The 16,137-nt window shown below is 30.4% G+C and overlaps 1 protein-coding gene and 1 pseudogene across 1 annotated transcript; both read right to left on the bottom strand.

The window, feature by feature from the left end:
- Nucleotides 1–1,076: 1,076 nt before the first annotated feature.
- Nucleotides 1,077–4,274, bottom strand: LOC113851203 (protein CHUP1, chloroplastic). The gene is made up of 6 exons (XM_027481675.1): nt 3,558–4,274; nt 2,806–3,158; nt 2,542–2,550; nt 2,399–2,510; nt 1,237–1,368; nt 1,077–1,157 (listed from the first exon to the last, which is right to left on the bottom strand). Exons 1-6 carry the CDS (start codon nt 4,272–4,274, stop codon nt 1,077–1,079), a joined length of 1,404 nt encoding a protein of 467 aa, XP_027337476.1.
- A 2,738-nt stretch (nt 4,275–7,012) lies between these two features.
- LOC113851202 lies at nt 7,013–11,810 on the bottom strand (annotated as a pseudogene).
- Nucleotides 11,811–16,137: the final 4,327 nt, after the last annotated feature.

Here is a 16,137-nt window from a genome sequence, read left to right as displayed (position 1 = left end):
GGCTTGTTTACTATATTGGCTATTAACTTGCCTGATAAAAATTTAGAGTTTGAACTTTTCCAAATTAAGTTCAAACTTTTTAAATCTCATTCTATCAAACTTTTTATTAATTTTAAATATTATTTTTGTAAGTTCAAATTAAATTTGTGTATTTTCAGCCTTTGACTGCTGGAGCTTATTTGTTACATCAAGGTAGATCAATTAAGTAGTCCATTTTGTCAACATTAATTTTTATTTTGTTAAATTAAAATGGTTGCATCACACATAGTAGAACTAATAAAGCTAAAAGTTTAGCTATTCTCAAATTTTTTTAATAATTAATTTTTTGTGAAATATATGATATTATATATAAACAAATTCTTTATCATTAATTTATTTTAAAAATTAATATTTTTTTAAATAGATTATTTTTTAAAGAATGCATTGATATTTATAAAAATAAAGCAATAATAAAAATTATATTGAAAAGTAAGGATATGTTTGTTTTCTATTTTTAAAGGAGAAATCAAACATATCCTAAAGTCATTATTTTGCCGAGGAAAAAAAAACCCAGTTCATTATCAATGGCATAGTTTTTCATGTCTTCAGTTAGGTATTATTGCTTTATATTATTTTGAGCTTAGTTTTCTATCATCTAATCATCATGTATTTCGAAACCACCAATTAGAAATTAAATATCTTAGTTTATGTTGTCCTCCTATTATTTATTTATATATATATATATATATATATATATATATTTATTTATTTTCCTCTTCTCTCGCTGCTCTTTCTTGTACAGCAGATTATTAAAGTACTAGCATTATTATTATTATTATTATTATTATTATAAGGTGTGGTTTGTTTTATGAAACACAAAAACTCTAACATTGGTTATGCTCATGAGAATGATGAGATATAATTGCATAATGAAGGAATCATAAGCCTAGTAATGAAAAAATAGGCAATGCATTAGGATAGTACATAAATATGGGAGCATATACTTGCTTGTGAGTTCCATTTGTCACATGTGAACATCAAGCAGATATAGGAAGACAATTTAGGATATAAAAGTTGTTGTGGGTATGATGAGATTCCTATAGTTTGGTACAAGCACTACCAATTTTCTTCAATTCTTGAAATGCTTGTATGGTCTCTGTATCAAAGCCACCTGCAAACTGAATGAATAATGTCTTGGTGATTGATGAGATGAACAAATGCAAATGTTTTCATATTTGTGAAAATATGATGAGATACCTGATGTACTCTGAATGCGAACCTAACTCCTTGTAGTAGGAGGTTATCTTCTTGCAAGGCTTCATTACATTCCAATTCCTTCGTTATTCGTTTCATGAATTCTCTTGCTAGCCTCAATGAACTTAGTTTCATCTGCAATTATTCAGTCAATGGAAATAAATAACTAAATACTGAATAATTATTAACTATTAAGTTGCATGAGATCACATAATTCTTATCATTCATTGCTTGTTATTTGTTAATTTCTTTTTTCAACTTATATACGTGACATAATTTGTATGGTCAATCACTTAATTCAACTTAAAATTTTATTGTGAGATTTGGATTAACCAAAAACTGACTCATTATTTATAGACATATAGGTTCATTTAATGCATGAATTGTTAATTTGCCATTTATTATTATAATATTTTTAAAATATAGTATAAATTTTTTACTAATTTTCATACATTATTATTATAAATAGAATGGGATGAGGTATCATGGTTTATGAATAGTTAACTTTAAGGGTCTGACTTGGCCAGGGCATGTGTATGCAATGCAATGCAAGTGCTTCTTAACTTATATTTAGCTTTTTCGACCAAAAAAAGAAGGGCACCAAATAGCCATGCTCCCAACATTGATGAACCTTCATCCTAACAACTATCGTCTAAGTCACAAAACAACAAACAAAATGATCATTGTGCCAACCAAGTGGCATATTAATCTGCAGTGCAGAGACTAAAGTATAATATATAAATAAAATTATTTCTTACTCATTATCTAACTTATTTCTTTAAGTGCTTACTTCGTTTAGAACAAAACTTCTCTGACTTTCCGAGGTTGCTTGATTTGCAAACATGTTATATATATCAGCGTCAACTTCAACACTTCTATGATTAATATTTTAAAATGAGTAAATATTAAATTTTAAATTATATATATAAAATGTTTAAATTACATAAAATTTGATATACATGATAATAAAGATAATTTAAAATGATGCAATAGTTAGATTAATTAATCTTGCATTATATAAGAATTTATTAAATGATAGAAATGTCTCACTCTTAACACAACTTATATAAAACAGGATTGTGAGCATGGTGAAAGGGTATTATTAGTTGAAGAAGCAAACTTTATGATTATTAAATTATTGCAAAATAAGGCACGTATTGCCTACCTGACCAATGAGCCCTGTGTCCAGCATCCACTCCCAGGGTATGTGGAAATTCCTATATCTTTTACTTGCACTCTCCCTTGTTCTCTCTGTACTATTTACACTTCTCTCCAACCTGCAGATTTAAAGGTAGATCTTTGAATTACTCAAAAGCACTGCACAGACACAATGTCTGTTTGAATTCAGATTTAAATGATTATGGATTTACATTTATTTCAACGCTATTAGTATGTGTTTAGAAACAGTTAAAAAGCTTGGAATTGTGAATCTAACGCAGAAGAAGCTACAACAAGTAGTGTTGAAGTAAATGTGGATCAAGAGTATTGAAAAGTAAATCTAAACACGCTTCTAGTTATAACTTCGGCATTAGATCCACGTTTACAAATTTTTCAACATGTTTCCACACACACTAAGTTACTGAATATTCTAGTTTTGTACATGCTCGCCTGTCCTGAAGTGCTTGGATCCTTTTCAAAGCCTGAGCCAATGACTCTTTTGGGTTGTCCTCAAATGATGAGACTTCTGATTCAAGGTTCTTCAGATCTTTGTAGTTGCAAGAAGCTTCTCTAAGTGCATCTGCTTTTTGTTCTGGCCAATGTGGAAAATGCTTTAGCACTGAACGTTCATCCACCAGTGAAGATAGCTCCCCATCTAGCCATTTCACAAATGGCTCCACCTCAGAAATATCTCTGTATGAGGCAGATTCTACCTCTTTTATCAAGAAACTAATAAACTCCCCTTGTCTTTGAACATCTGATTTTATCTGTATAATGGAAAGCACAGATATAACACTAGACACAGACACGGACACAACGATATGAAAAATATTTAAATGTATAAAATTTATTTAAATTTAACATATAGCACGGATCTTTTATTTTTCAAAAGAGACATATTATAAATCTTTGTAAACATAATATAAATGTTATAATATATGTAATTAGTGTAAAATTCTTATCTCCATCTGAATTAGTATACTACAAAGGTTTAAAAAATAAAAGTGAAAGTGCAATGATCAATTGTAGCTACGAGTAATCAGAGTATTCATGCAGTGTCCACATAACTACATGTTCATACTTCCTTGACTATCCATGATAGTATTGTTTGATATGTAAATTTTCATCAAAACTTGAGAAAATGAGCATCTTGGAACTAAACTTACAGCTGAGAGAAAAGATGATCGATTTTCAATTTCCTCAATCATGTTTCTGGTGAATGCAAGTGCAGGAGTTCCATTGGAATTTATTTTGCTATCCTTGTTGGGATCATTTCTTGTCAAAGAACGATAGAGTTCGATTACTTCCGGCACACGGCGCACGGCTTTCAATCCAACAAGTGATTTCGGAGGTGCTGGAGGTGGCGGTGGTGCTGTTGTTGGCAATGGTTGCACTTTCATTCCTTTCTCATTTTTGTGTGAAGGAAGAAGAGGGGTTGAAGCAGGCTTTGGTGGAGGTGTGGGTACTCTTGTTGATCTTTCCTTGATTCTAGGTGCTGTTGGTTCTTGCAAATCTGAATTTGTATGCACATTCTTCTCATCTTGTGGACTCTTTTCAGACATTGTTACTTGAAACGATGCTTTATGTTGAAGTGAATCTGAATTGTTGCCATCCATGGATTTCTGAATCTTCTTCCATAGTATGGTTTTCCTCTCAATGTTATGTGCTTTCAGTGAAATAATCTGTGACTTCAAACGGGTCACTTCTTGTTTGAGATCCTTGTTTTCTTTCTCCAATGACTCATTCCTTGCCATTTGGACTTCAAGATTTTTCTTGAGGGAGGTGATCTCAACCTCATTCTCTTGTGACATTTTCCCTCCTTCTCCTCTCCTTAGAATGATGGCTATAACTGTGGCTATAAAATTAATTAATATTTGTATCATTGTGTCGTTTTCCTTTTATATTTGGTTTTGCTTTTGAAGTAAGGTTGGTTTGTTTAGGAATAGGAGTTAAATATGAAAGAATGCCCCAGAAGGAGGTTGCAATGGCCTTATGGACATGCTGAGTAACTTGAATCTTAATAAGGATGCTTTGGACATTTCACAACACCAATGCTCTATGCTATAAAGATTCATTATGATGTCTTTGCAGCAAATATTGTCGTAGATGAGAGATTACTTGGGCTTGTTGGAAGTCACTATTATATGATAGCTGCCATTTTAATGTTATGTTAGGTGCAACCTTAAAATATTTTGGTCAAATTCAAATATTAATCTTTTTTTTTCTTCCTTTTTTTGGTTTGGTTTTTAAGCTGTTACAATGTCATATGTTTAGGGGTTAGTGGTACACTACATACACGTACACTGTAGAAATTTCTTTAGAGGAGTCATTTGGCCTTAGACCCTTTTATGGTGAGTGCATGCTTGTTATGTTTCTTGTCTTCCCTTTTTGAAATGTAATTTGATTTGGGTTTTCATATATATTTATTATTCTACACGTGGTTTGAAGGGTGTGATTGGTGACTACCGAACTGATTACAAAGTCCTAACATATATGGAACTTTCTTGGCAAATATATCTCTAGTCCAAGTGCAATATTTGGTATGGTAGTATTGGAATAATTGGGTCAATTTATCTTCATTGTGATGGTTGCTTTTCATCTTTTGTGAGTCAGTTCCCTTCTTGTAATTTGAATGGCATTTGATTATTCTTTGCTTGTCAAGCAATGAGAGGAAAGGACAAAGGAGGGTAGGAAAAAAGAACACCATAGTGAGGTTCCGTGAAGTGAAAAACTTTTCACTTGGAAAGGGAAGTGGTTGATTACTACATTATACCAAATAAGATCCATTTGATATAATTTTTTTTACAATTTATTATGTTGCTAAATGTCCCTTGTGAACTCTTTTTCTTCCTTCCTACTCCTCCCATAGACTTCAACCTCCCTACTTCCCTTCTCCCTTCTATGCTAACAAAAGAGTGTGAAGTGATTGAGATTAGTTTCTGTTGCAGTTGAGTGAGGTTGAGCTTCTCTGACTTTAATCATTTGGGTGAAGAATGAGAAAGCAATCAGACAGAAAAAAGCTTTCAAAGTCCTTCAAATGTTTGTTCAAAACTACAGACAAAAAGTTATGCCATTACATACTTGAAGTCAGACTTAAATTTAATATACAAAATCTTGATCTCTAACTCATTTATAAAATGAGTGAACATTTTTAACATAGTTACTAATAAAGTGAGTTGCAAGTTGGTTTAGGAATTGACTACACTCACTTATAATCCTAATAACAAGCTATACATATATGTGACATACATGAGTTTGTGATTGCACCAAACTGTGTAATTGTTTTTACAGTTCACGTAAATTCAATTCTTATCATTCATTTTTTATTCATTTTTTTTTTGTCGCTTACCATCAACGGGTTTCTCTTGATTTTTATGTAATTTGTGTTGAAAAAAGTTTCTGCATATAACAATTTTAACCCTCATTCAATTGGTAGAAAGTAGAAATAATGGGTAATAATCAAATTCTCTTTTTGACTTTTCCTTGTACCGAGAAAGAAAGGAAGTGTAGAGGAATGAAACTATATAGGAAATACAGTAACATAAATGAAATAATAGATTATGTCATCCAGATTCCTTTAATATGAATGAGGGTAATAGTCTGCTACAGCTAAAGGAAATTTTGGAGATTTTTTCTAATGAAGTTTCTTCAACAGACAGCTATAAACATTTATTGTGCAGTTGAAGCAGTAAAGTTGGTAGAATATATACATCGATTACTTGTTTAACTACTCAAAGAGTAAGATTTCAAATGGGTTGCTACGGTATGAACATGAATAATCAGTCCATTATCCATGCTTATCACCTAATTATTCATCTTTCTCCAAGCTCAATTAGGGTCCATACTCCATACCATAATTACACGTGTAAGTCCAACAAATATATATGTTGCATTTTTGTCCCAAATAAAATCGTGACATTGATGTGAAGTTAATAAAGAAAAACCTATTTAATCTAATTTAATCAACCAAACTAGTCCATGAAAATACCAACTAAGATTAGTCATGATCACAATTTTATAACCCATTCTTAACTATGAATTGAAATTTATGCAAGTCTGATTGAAAAAATTGTAACAACTCTCTTCCTCAGAGAGGGCCCATATATATTTATCTAGAGAGAATATTAACGAGTATTTTTCATGCAACTCTACCATAATTTATATTTTAAAAAAATTATTTATTAATTTTATTACTGGTACTTTAGCGCACTCGTTACAATCACTCTTTACTTAAAAATAAATTATGTGTTGAAATGAGTTCATTGCTAACATTTCTTGGAAAAAAATGAACCATTAAGGACTGTACCACTTGTATGTCACTGAAGCGCTTATCCTTCAACGAAGTAAAAGGAACAAGAAACGGAAATTAGGTTGTCGTGATGGAAGAATATGCATATTTTTTTCAAGCAATTTTGTCAGTGTTTTTATTTTCTGGTATGAAACAGTTTTTTTTTTTTTAAATTACATTATTTGATACAGAACTATGAACATCAAAAGATCAATAATGAAAAATTTACACCAATTAATTTGATCATTGGCTTGTAGAAGTCATAGTCAGTGTCACTCTTTTAAACCAACACTAAACCCTGACTATTTTCTTCTAAGCAAATGGCTCAAAAAGCTAGACATAGTAAGTCATACCAACCAATAGCAAAGAAATATGAGGAACATTCAGAACAACATCAGTATCTCTACAATTCTTGCTTAGAAATGCAAAAATAATATCTATAGCAAATTTCTTTAAGATAGAAGATGAGTTCTTTGCCTTTGCAAGGGAATGACCTAGTATATAGGTAACACCAAACTCTTTAGCTTTCATAATCTTCAGAGACTCATCTTTGTAGCATCACAATTCATCATTACCTGAAAATCACGTGAAGATGGCAACAAGTTCTCTTCACAACATGACTTATTACATGTGTTTTGTGAAAGTGAAACACCAAGGTCTTCCACATTTGAGTTTCCATCATTTGTAGACAATTTGTGTGTTAGGTCTGGAATTTTTTCCTCCTCAGCTTCTACAAATTGTATTATAGCAGATATCACTTTGTTCTCAAATTTATATTTTTCCTGTTGCATGTCCTTGTAAACCATACCTGACAATGCAACGAAATATGAAATGCTCCTTTGAACTAACCCTATTAATGACCAACCTTTCATTTTCACTGACATGAGGGACTTGAACTGATTTGACACAGACAAAAACTAGCACCTGATTGAATGCTGGCAAGTTTGTGACAAAGTGACCAAACATGGCGGGGAAACCAGAAGCCAGATTAGTGTACATGAGCCCTACTCCGGGGACACGAACCATACCCAAGAAAGGTCCCATAGATAGTATTTTGTTTATTGAAACCTTGTTTTCCACATCAAATTGGTGTTTCTTCATCGTTCCATAGTGAGATCCACCCTCCTTCAGGGACCTTGCAGATACAAGCTGAGATGTAAAGAAGTTCAATTGATCCAAACAATAGAAAGCATGTAATGGCTTTTATTATTCCTTGCTTCCGGACAATCACAATTACTAGTGTCATCAAGCATGTTGTCACAAACATAACAGTGGTGACAGCTAGCCCTACAGATCCAACAAAATAGTTATATTTACTCGTCAAATTTTCAAACATCATAATCATAGTGGAAAAAAGTTGTACCATATGCATGACCTATCATGTTAGTGTCCCTTAGGCCAATTGTGATAACTTAACAAAAGCACATTAATAACCAATTGACTTCTGGGATGTATATCTGCCCATATATCCTGGTTGAAGTATGAATAATCTTTACTGAAGGAAAACAATTTAATGCACAACATTGGCTTATGATGGAAAAGGTAGCAGAAATTACTGCTTGACTTCTTAAAATGACTGCAAAAGTGGCCACTATGAACACTGGCCAAAACACAGTTTCTGCAGAAAAAAAAAATAGTGACACAGTTAGTTACGCCAGAGGGGTCAAAAATAATGTTACGAAAAGAAACCTTGCCTGGTATGGCTTTGTAGAAACTTCTTTGAATGTCCTCATGATGCTTAGAGAGGAATGCAGCCTCACCCATATACGCCAGAATGAGGCAGGGATATACTAGAGACATGAAAGCTATCTGGAATTAAAATACTACTGTTAAAGCATAACTCATTTTGGTTATTTAGCACGGTAGATCGACATGCTGGCATCGAGTTAGTAAAGTACACTGTCAAGTTACCTTTATTGGGAGAGCAGAAAAATGACCTAAGTTAGCATTGAGAAAAATTATTTCCAGAATTCAAACTGGCTAATAATATTATGTCTTAGCCGTATACAAGTACCTGTGATTGAAAGCACCACTCCACCTAATGACAGCCATCCTTCAATGCCAGTTGTTTTGATGAACTTCAACATGTAGATTGGAGAGAGTGCACAGTATATTTTTGGGTTCTAGTGGAGTATGTTGTATATACCAATACCACTGATACACAAAAGCCATGTTGCTACAACTGGAGTAAACAAGAAAGCAACTCTATTTGTGCCATGATGCTGAATGGAGAATAGTCCCACCAAAATGGCACATGAGACTATAATAACATAATCTGCAAGAAAAATCACCTGAAATTTTATAGATCAATGAATCGATGATATATGACTGTGACATATGGTAATATAAGAAGCTTGCTGGACTTACTATCATGGAGTTCACTGATTTTAACTTTAACACCTGAAACTGCAGCAAGAACTGGAAAGAAAATAGACACAAAGGAGTAACTCACATAAGTCTACAAATATAAACTCCAGCACCAACTCAAAAGTCATAATCTTCTAAAAAGTACACTAAACAAAGAAAAAAAACATAATATGGATCCATAAATTTTAAATATGACATGATTGAATTGAAAAATAAAAGAAATTTGATTCATAACACGCAGTCTAACTGTAAACAATACAAAATTCAAGGAGAGACTCTTTCATCCCTTGCACCTCCAATTTCTTAAAAATGCTACAGCTCTGCGGCCAACTTATCTTTCCTCAATCATCATGTAAGCCTCGCACAAGTTCGCAACATCCATCGTAAAAACATTGTTCAATAACAACTGTTGAAGTCCCTTATGGTTAAAGTAGAACTTATAAAGGTTAAAGAAATCCTCACGTTACAAACTAGCTATTGAGGTTGAGTTAAGGAAAAGCCTAAATTTAAGATGGTGATCTACTGGGAAGAAATCACTAGATAAATTCTCTTTCACTAAAGAAATTGTCCTTGAAAGAAGAATTATATTTATACTTTCCCTTTCAATCTAACTTAAGAGCATACCAGAGAAATACAAAATATCAGTTAGCCTTTGGTGATTATTTTTTATTTCCTAGCACTAGTGCTCAGGCTACATATATTACATAAAGAAATGAACGATTAGTCTATTGTATTTATAGTGTGCAGCTGAATAGGAATGGAAAATGCATCCAAAATAAGTATATATTCTCTAAAATGTGTAAACATCTAATCTCAAATGTGTTAAAGCTATTTCATGAATGTAACAGTAACTTGAAATTTCACCACTCATTCAGGGATGGATTTCATATATCTATAATGGAGGCAATAAGTGATCACACACTTCATGTGTTTTCAGACTATATACCAACTACTAAGTTCCTGCTTACTTATACAAGTAATGCCAAATAGCTAAAGTTTAGGTAATAGAAGCTCAGGAGCTGCTCCAGATCAACTACCTGATATTGAAGGAGAATCACACCATCACCAATTGCCATACTGGTTCCTAGCAGAACAAAGATCAGCAGTCCTTTCTGGAATGCCGGGTGCTTTTCTAGGAATAACTTCAAAAGGGAAGAGTGCCATGTGTCTGCTGAATCTTCTGTGGCATAAGTAGACAATGTCTCATCGGTGGGTTGTTGATTAGGTAAAATGCTTAGTCTGGCATTTCGACAGAGAAGCGAGTACAATGCAAAGGTACCGCCTGCACAAGAGTGAGCAGTTTATTCTTTTTGTTTTTTCTCTAAATGTGCTATCTCAGATACCAATTGTTGATCACAAAGGATATAATAGCAACTTTGCTTAATGACTTATTGTTCAGTCCACTAAGTTAGAGAAAGTAAATTGACCAGAGCGATACACTTTCTAACACACTACATTAAACACATCATTTACTATTGGCTAAAATTTATTAAAAATTAAACAAATCATGTTGGCTTCCAATTAATTAGCACAAAAAACACAATTACACAAGACAGTCATGAGAAAAATAGAAGAAAACAACTATGTTCTCAATTATATAGGTCCAAAATGAGCAAATGACTGCAATAGCATATTTATAGACTACGCTTTTGTCGTTCTAGGATTCCATGTGACACGCATGCCACACAAGTATCCACGCAAAAGGAAGTGCCAAATAGGAGCTTGAAGATTTCGAAAGGGCTGGATAAACACACTCCATAGTAATCTAAAACACCAGAATCATGTTGCAAGGTTCTACCTTCCCCATTGTCATCAGCAGCCATCAGAATGAAAACGTATTTGATGAGAGCAATAATGGTAAATGTCCAGAAGATAAATGAAAGCACCCCAAAAATTTCTTGATCATCTTCTTTGAGGCTCAATTTCCCTGAGAATGTGGTCTTGTAAACATAAAGAGGGGAAGTACTGAGGTCACCATATACCACTCCAAGACTTTGATAAGCTAGAGTAGCACAGTTGCACAAGATGTCCTCTTGAAATTCTAATACAAGAAGCCAAACATCAGCATATATACAAATAAGTTTAACCAAATGTTATGTAACAAAACAAACAAAATTGCTACACAATTTCACCCTTCATCAGTAAGCATTTCACCAACTTCTTAGTATCAAAATCATATGGCCGAGATTCTCTCTCTATTTTCTTTTATTTTATTTTTGGAGTGCAAGGTCATTTTAAATCAAAAAAGGCCAAATTCTAGAATCAAGATATCTCTCCAACTAAACATTACTTATGACCCTATAATTGAATACACAAACTCTAAACAAACAAGACTTTTGAAGAGATGAAACTCATGTGAGCAAAAATTTCAGTTGAAGACACATGTTATACTATACAATGTCTCTAGATAAATTCTACCCATCAATACCAAAATCCATCATAATGCAGCCAATTGAAAAGGCCACAAATCCCTTTTCAATCATAATCAGAACCCACAAATGCCTTCCTTATACACCTTGGGGACAATACCCTAGTAGTCATCAAGAAATCAACACGAAGGATATACCACATTTTTTGCTCAAAGTTTCAAATTTTTTCAATGTTGTCTTGTTTAGGAGAACTTGGGCATACAAAATATTCACATAGTTGACAAGAGACTATGCAATGCATTGTGGGGTGACAAAAAGTTCCGTAGTTTAGAGTGCAAGAAAAAGGGTACCTGCTGAGATGTTCCCTGTTCCATAGAATGCTCAAATGAATTCATAGCTGAGAGACTAAGAAGAGGAAACCCAATATCAGATATTCAGATTGGTTATTGAGAAAATGTAGCATACAAATGAAAATGCAAGCAACATCTAAAGCGAGGTTGGTATAATTTATAAAGGTATCTATGTGAGGATTCTTTCTTAATTTAATTCATAACATATGATAATATTAACTTATTAAAATTTAAGAATGAACATCACTTTAATGGATTTTTTTCCTCTAGAAAATTAAAAAAAAAAATGGTGGGAGTAGTAACAAAAGATGTGTGCAGAAAGGCAAGTGTTGTGTGTCCTAAGAAGTTACAAAATGCATAATGCTCCGTTAGCTAAGGTTTGGTGGGTCTGTCCTACAAATTATCCTATTTGCTAAATTAAAAAAGAATTAAATGCATTATATATTTTTTAGACACTGAATATATTCATATTTTCATTTAAAACTTACTTAAGCAAGTATGAAGAGGATTAATAAAAATAAATAGTGAAAAAATAAAATATTATTCAGACCAATTTATCTGATAATAAGAAAGGACAAATTATTTTTGAATTAATATTATAGATATTTATGAATTTAATATGAATTAATAATATACAATTATTTTTATTAATTTTGATTATTCATTTATTTATTATTAAAAATTAAAGTAATAAATTTTAAAAGGATAAAATTATAAATTTTTTATTAATATTAATCTTTAGGATTGACTAAGCTTTTATTAAAAAAGAAAGTATTTAAAATATGTTTTTATTGTAATACACTATTTTTTATAAAAACTTAACACATTTAAATGTGTAAAAAAATTTCATAATTGATATTAATTTTTTATAATTTTTATCAAAAAGTGTAACATTTAAGTTTATTAATATAGATTGCTATATGATTTTTGATAAACGAAAATATTTTGTAGTTTCTTAATCTTTTCTTTATGATTAAGAATAACAAAAACCTTCTTTTTTTGTGAATTTTTTGTGGGCTTTATAAACACATAATGTGAAAATATTAAATATATCTTATTGAATAATTTAAATTAATTAAATTTTTAAATTTTAATATATTAAATAAATTTTTTAAAGAAAAATTTTATTTTAAATTTCTAATTCGTAGGATTAGGTACACTATAGATAACCCCTTTGTTTGTTAAATACTCTACCTTTTTTTTTTAATCTAAAATCAGAAATCATATCATAGTTTTAGGATCAAATGGTCTAACACTTATTCCTATTTTTCTTCGTTTCTTTTTACTTTTGTCTTTACACAAAATTTAAAAGCATAACATGTATTAGATTGCGTATGGTAGTAGTGATCATATGGCAGTGAGAAACTAAAATTTGTCATTAATCTTGTAGGATAGCCACAAATTATTTGTGAGTTGTTAAATTAATTAAAAATATTAATACCAGTTCTTAGAATTAATTTAAAGCATTTAAAAATAGAGAAAATTATTATTACATTAAAAATTCAAAAAATAATAAAAATAATGAACTGTCCCTTAGTCACTGTTACCAATAATATTAGCAGCAAAGTAAAACTTATTACAAATAATATGTAACTAATGAAATTTAATGTTCGTGATTAAATTCGATTTCTTGAAACACATTGCTTGTGGTTTGTATCTTAAAAAACAAGTTCATGTACTGCTAGTATTATTTCAAATAAACAAATGAAAAATGATTTGGCTGTTAAGGTAAAGAGGATAACCTAAACAAATAAAGAATGATTAGTCTAAGCATTGAGTATGTGATCAATTAACAATAATTACACTTTAATGAATAGTTTTCAGTTCAAGTCATACTTGTAGTCTAAAAAATAAAAATGATTAACTGAAGTTCTTGACTTAGTAATATTTTGTCCACACACAGTAATATAAATATGAAGCTGAAATCTTTCAATTATTTATAGGAAGGATCAACTTTGAATTTTTTTATCAACAAAAAAATTATATGCAAACTTAATGTTTATAAAAAAAATAATTATTGATTACAATTATAAGAATCTTTAGATTGATTCATGAGTTTTATATATTTTAAAGATTTTGTTAATCTTAATTGTAGTAAATATTTTTTAATAAATTATTATTATTAATTATTTAAATTTAATTTTACGATTAAGATAACAAAATCGTTAAGGAATGTGTTAATAAAGATACTTAATTGCCATATACACTCATCATTATATTTAATCCCTGAAAGATGAACTCTGATAAAGTCCAATAATTTAGGCAAAATGAAAAGTGTTTTGAAAAAATTACCATTTTGGTAAGGTTGCAGGGGTGAAGTTCATGCAACCTTATCGATTTCATATAAATACATTTATACTTTCTATTTATATCAATTTTTGTTTTGATATATTTATGGCAAGTCTGATTTGGCATCCATAAGTAAACATATATATATATATATATATATATATATATATATATATATATATATTAATTACTAAACATAATATATGCATTTCAAAAATACATATACAATATCAATTAACATTCAAACACACGCTTAGAAGTTCTTTTTTTAATTTTTATAATTTTAAAATTTAACTCAATTCTCATTATCAATAATAATCAATACACGTGCTTCACAAAAGTATAATAATTTCAATTGATGTCTATTATTAAAATATAAATAGAATAGAATAATTAAAAAAAATAAAATTATAAGGAACAAAATCCAATTAAACTTATAAAATTATAAAAACCAAAAATTAAAATTTTAAGATATATAAATTAAAAATAAAGTATAAAAATTTAAAATATATTTAAACGAACCTTATCCAGTAATTGCTTTCATAGAGCAGAAAAAGTTGCGCCTGTATTACATCATCCATTAAAATTCTTATTCCCTTTCAATTTTCCCATTTTGATTTGGTCATGCCCTTTAGTTTTCTCCATTTTCCTTTGGCTGCTTCAATTTTTCCTCGATTTAATTAGGCTAATGAAGTAAGGGTTTTGTTAATTTTAACCTAAGTTTTGTTAACCTAAAACTTTTGAAAGTAATAATTTTTATTAGAAAGAAAATATTTACTATATTAAAGTTATAAAAATATAATAAATATTTTTTAATAAAATTTTACTGTTATCAATTGTTTAAATTCAATTCTAAAGGCCAAAATTAACATTTTTCATAAAATAGAATTAGTGTGAAGCAATGGGCAAGCTACACAAGTGTAACAAGTCACAGCAAAATATTGCAATTAAACGAGTAAAAGTGAAATAATTAAGAACATGGTGTTAGTTATCGTATTTTGAATTGTTTTTGTAATTTTTGAGAATTTAGTTTAGTTATTTCAAAATTATGGACAATTGTTAACTTAGATTAGAGTTTAAACACTAATTTCAGTATTATTTATGATTTACAGTATCACGTTATGTTGAAATTATTACTGTTAAATTAGTAATAAAGTAGTTATTACCCGGTCCTACTTCCTCTCTCTATCTCTTTTCTTTAAATTTCTATTCTTCTTCTTCTTCTTCTTATGCCAGAAGCTTCTAAAGTTGGCAAGAGAATTATAAATGTAGGATAGGGGTCACAGCCTTAATACAATTCTAAGAGCGGATAATAAATGAAGGAGACCAATATTGATCGAGATTATCACTGCCAATTACATCAGTACTTTTTATTTTATTTTTTACGTTTAAGGTTTTGTACAAAAAATAAGAAAATAATTAATATTTTAAATTTTTTATAAAAAAAACATGTTTTATTAAACAAACATTAACTATTAAAGATAACATATAAACTGTTAAATATTAAATAATTTTATATGATAATAATAATAATAAATAAACAAAGTAAAATTATTATAATGTCAGAAAAAAATTGGAGAGTAGTTGGAAGATTGCGTCGATAGGCACTAGGGCTGCCCCTTCTAATCATTTTGTTGACAAGCTAAGTGGTAAGTGCTAGATTTCTATCATTCCAGTGCCGGTGCAATAACTCCTTTGCACACTGTTCAATTATTGCCCCCTAGCATCCCTTCTTTATAGTTTTTGCGTGCTTACATCAATATCCCTTTTTATAGTAGTTTATACACAAGTTCTCTTTGGTAAGTGAAAGATGGAGTGTCGTTTGTAACTGATCAACCTAGCTTCTTATTGATAACTTATCTTTTTGTTAGCTAACTACAGTTGAATATTTGTGATACCAATACGTGAATGTCTAAGTGGAAGGAGCTCAAGCTTCCTAATTATTATTTTGGGTAAAATTTGACTAGTCACATCATTTAACTTGCTATAAATGTGTGTACTAACTTTGCAAAGTTTTAAATCGACAAAATTTTGATTTAACCAAGTCCAACAATGAATTTTAGTTGGTGAACTTGGTCAGGCT

Source organism: Abrus precatorius, unplaced genomic scaffold (assembly GCF_003935025.1).
Source record: "Abrus precatorius isolate BTA unplaced genomic scaffold, Abrus_2018 Scaffold9, whole genome shotgun sequence".
Classification (NCBI taxonomy): Eukaryota; Viridiplantae; Streptophyta; class Magnoliopsida; order Fabales; family Fabaceae; genus Abrus; species Abrus precatorius.
This window is presented reverse-complemented; position numbering and strand designations above follow the sequence as displayed.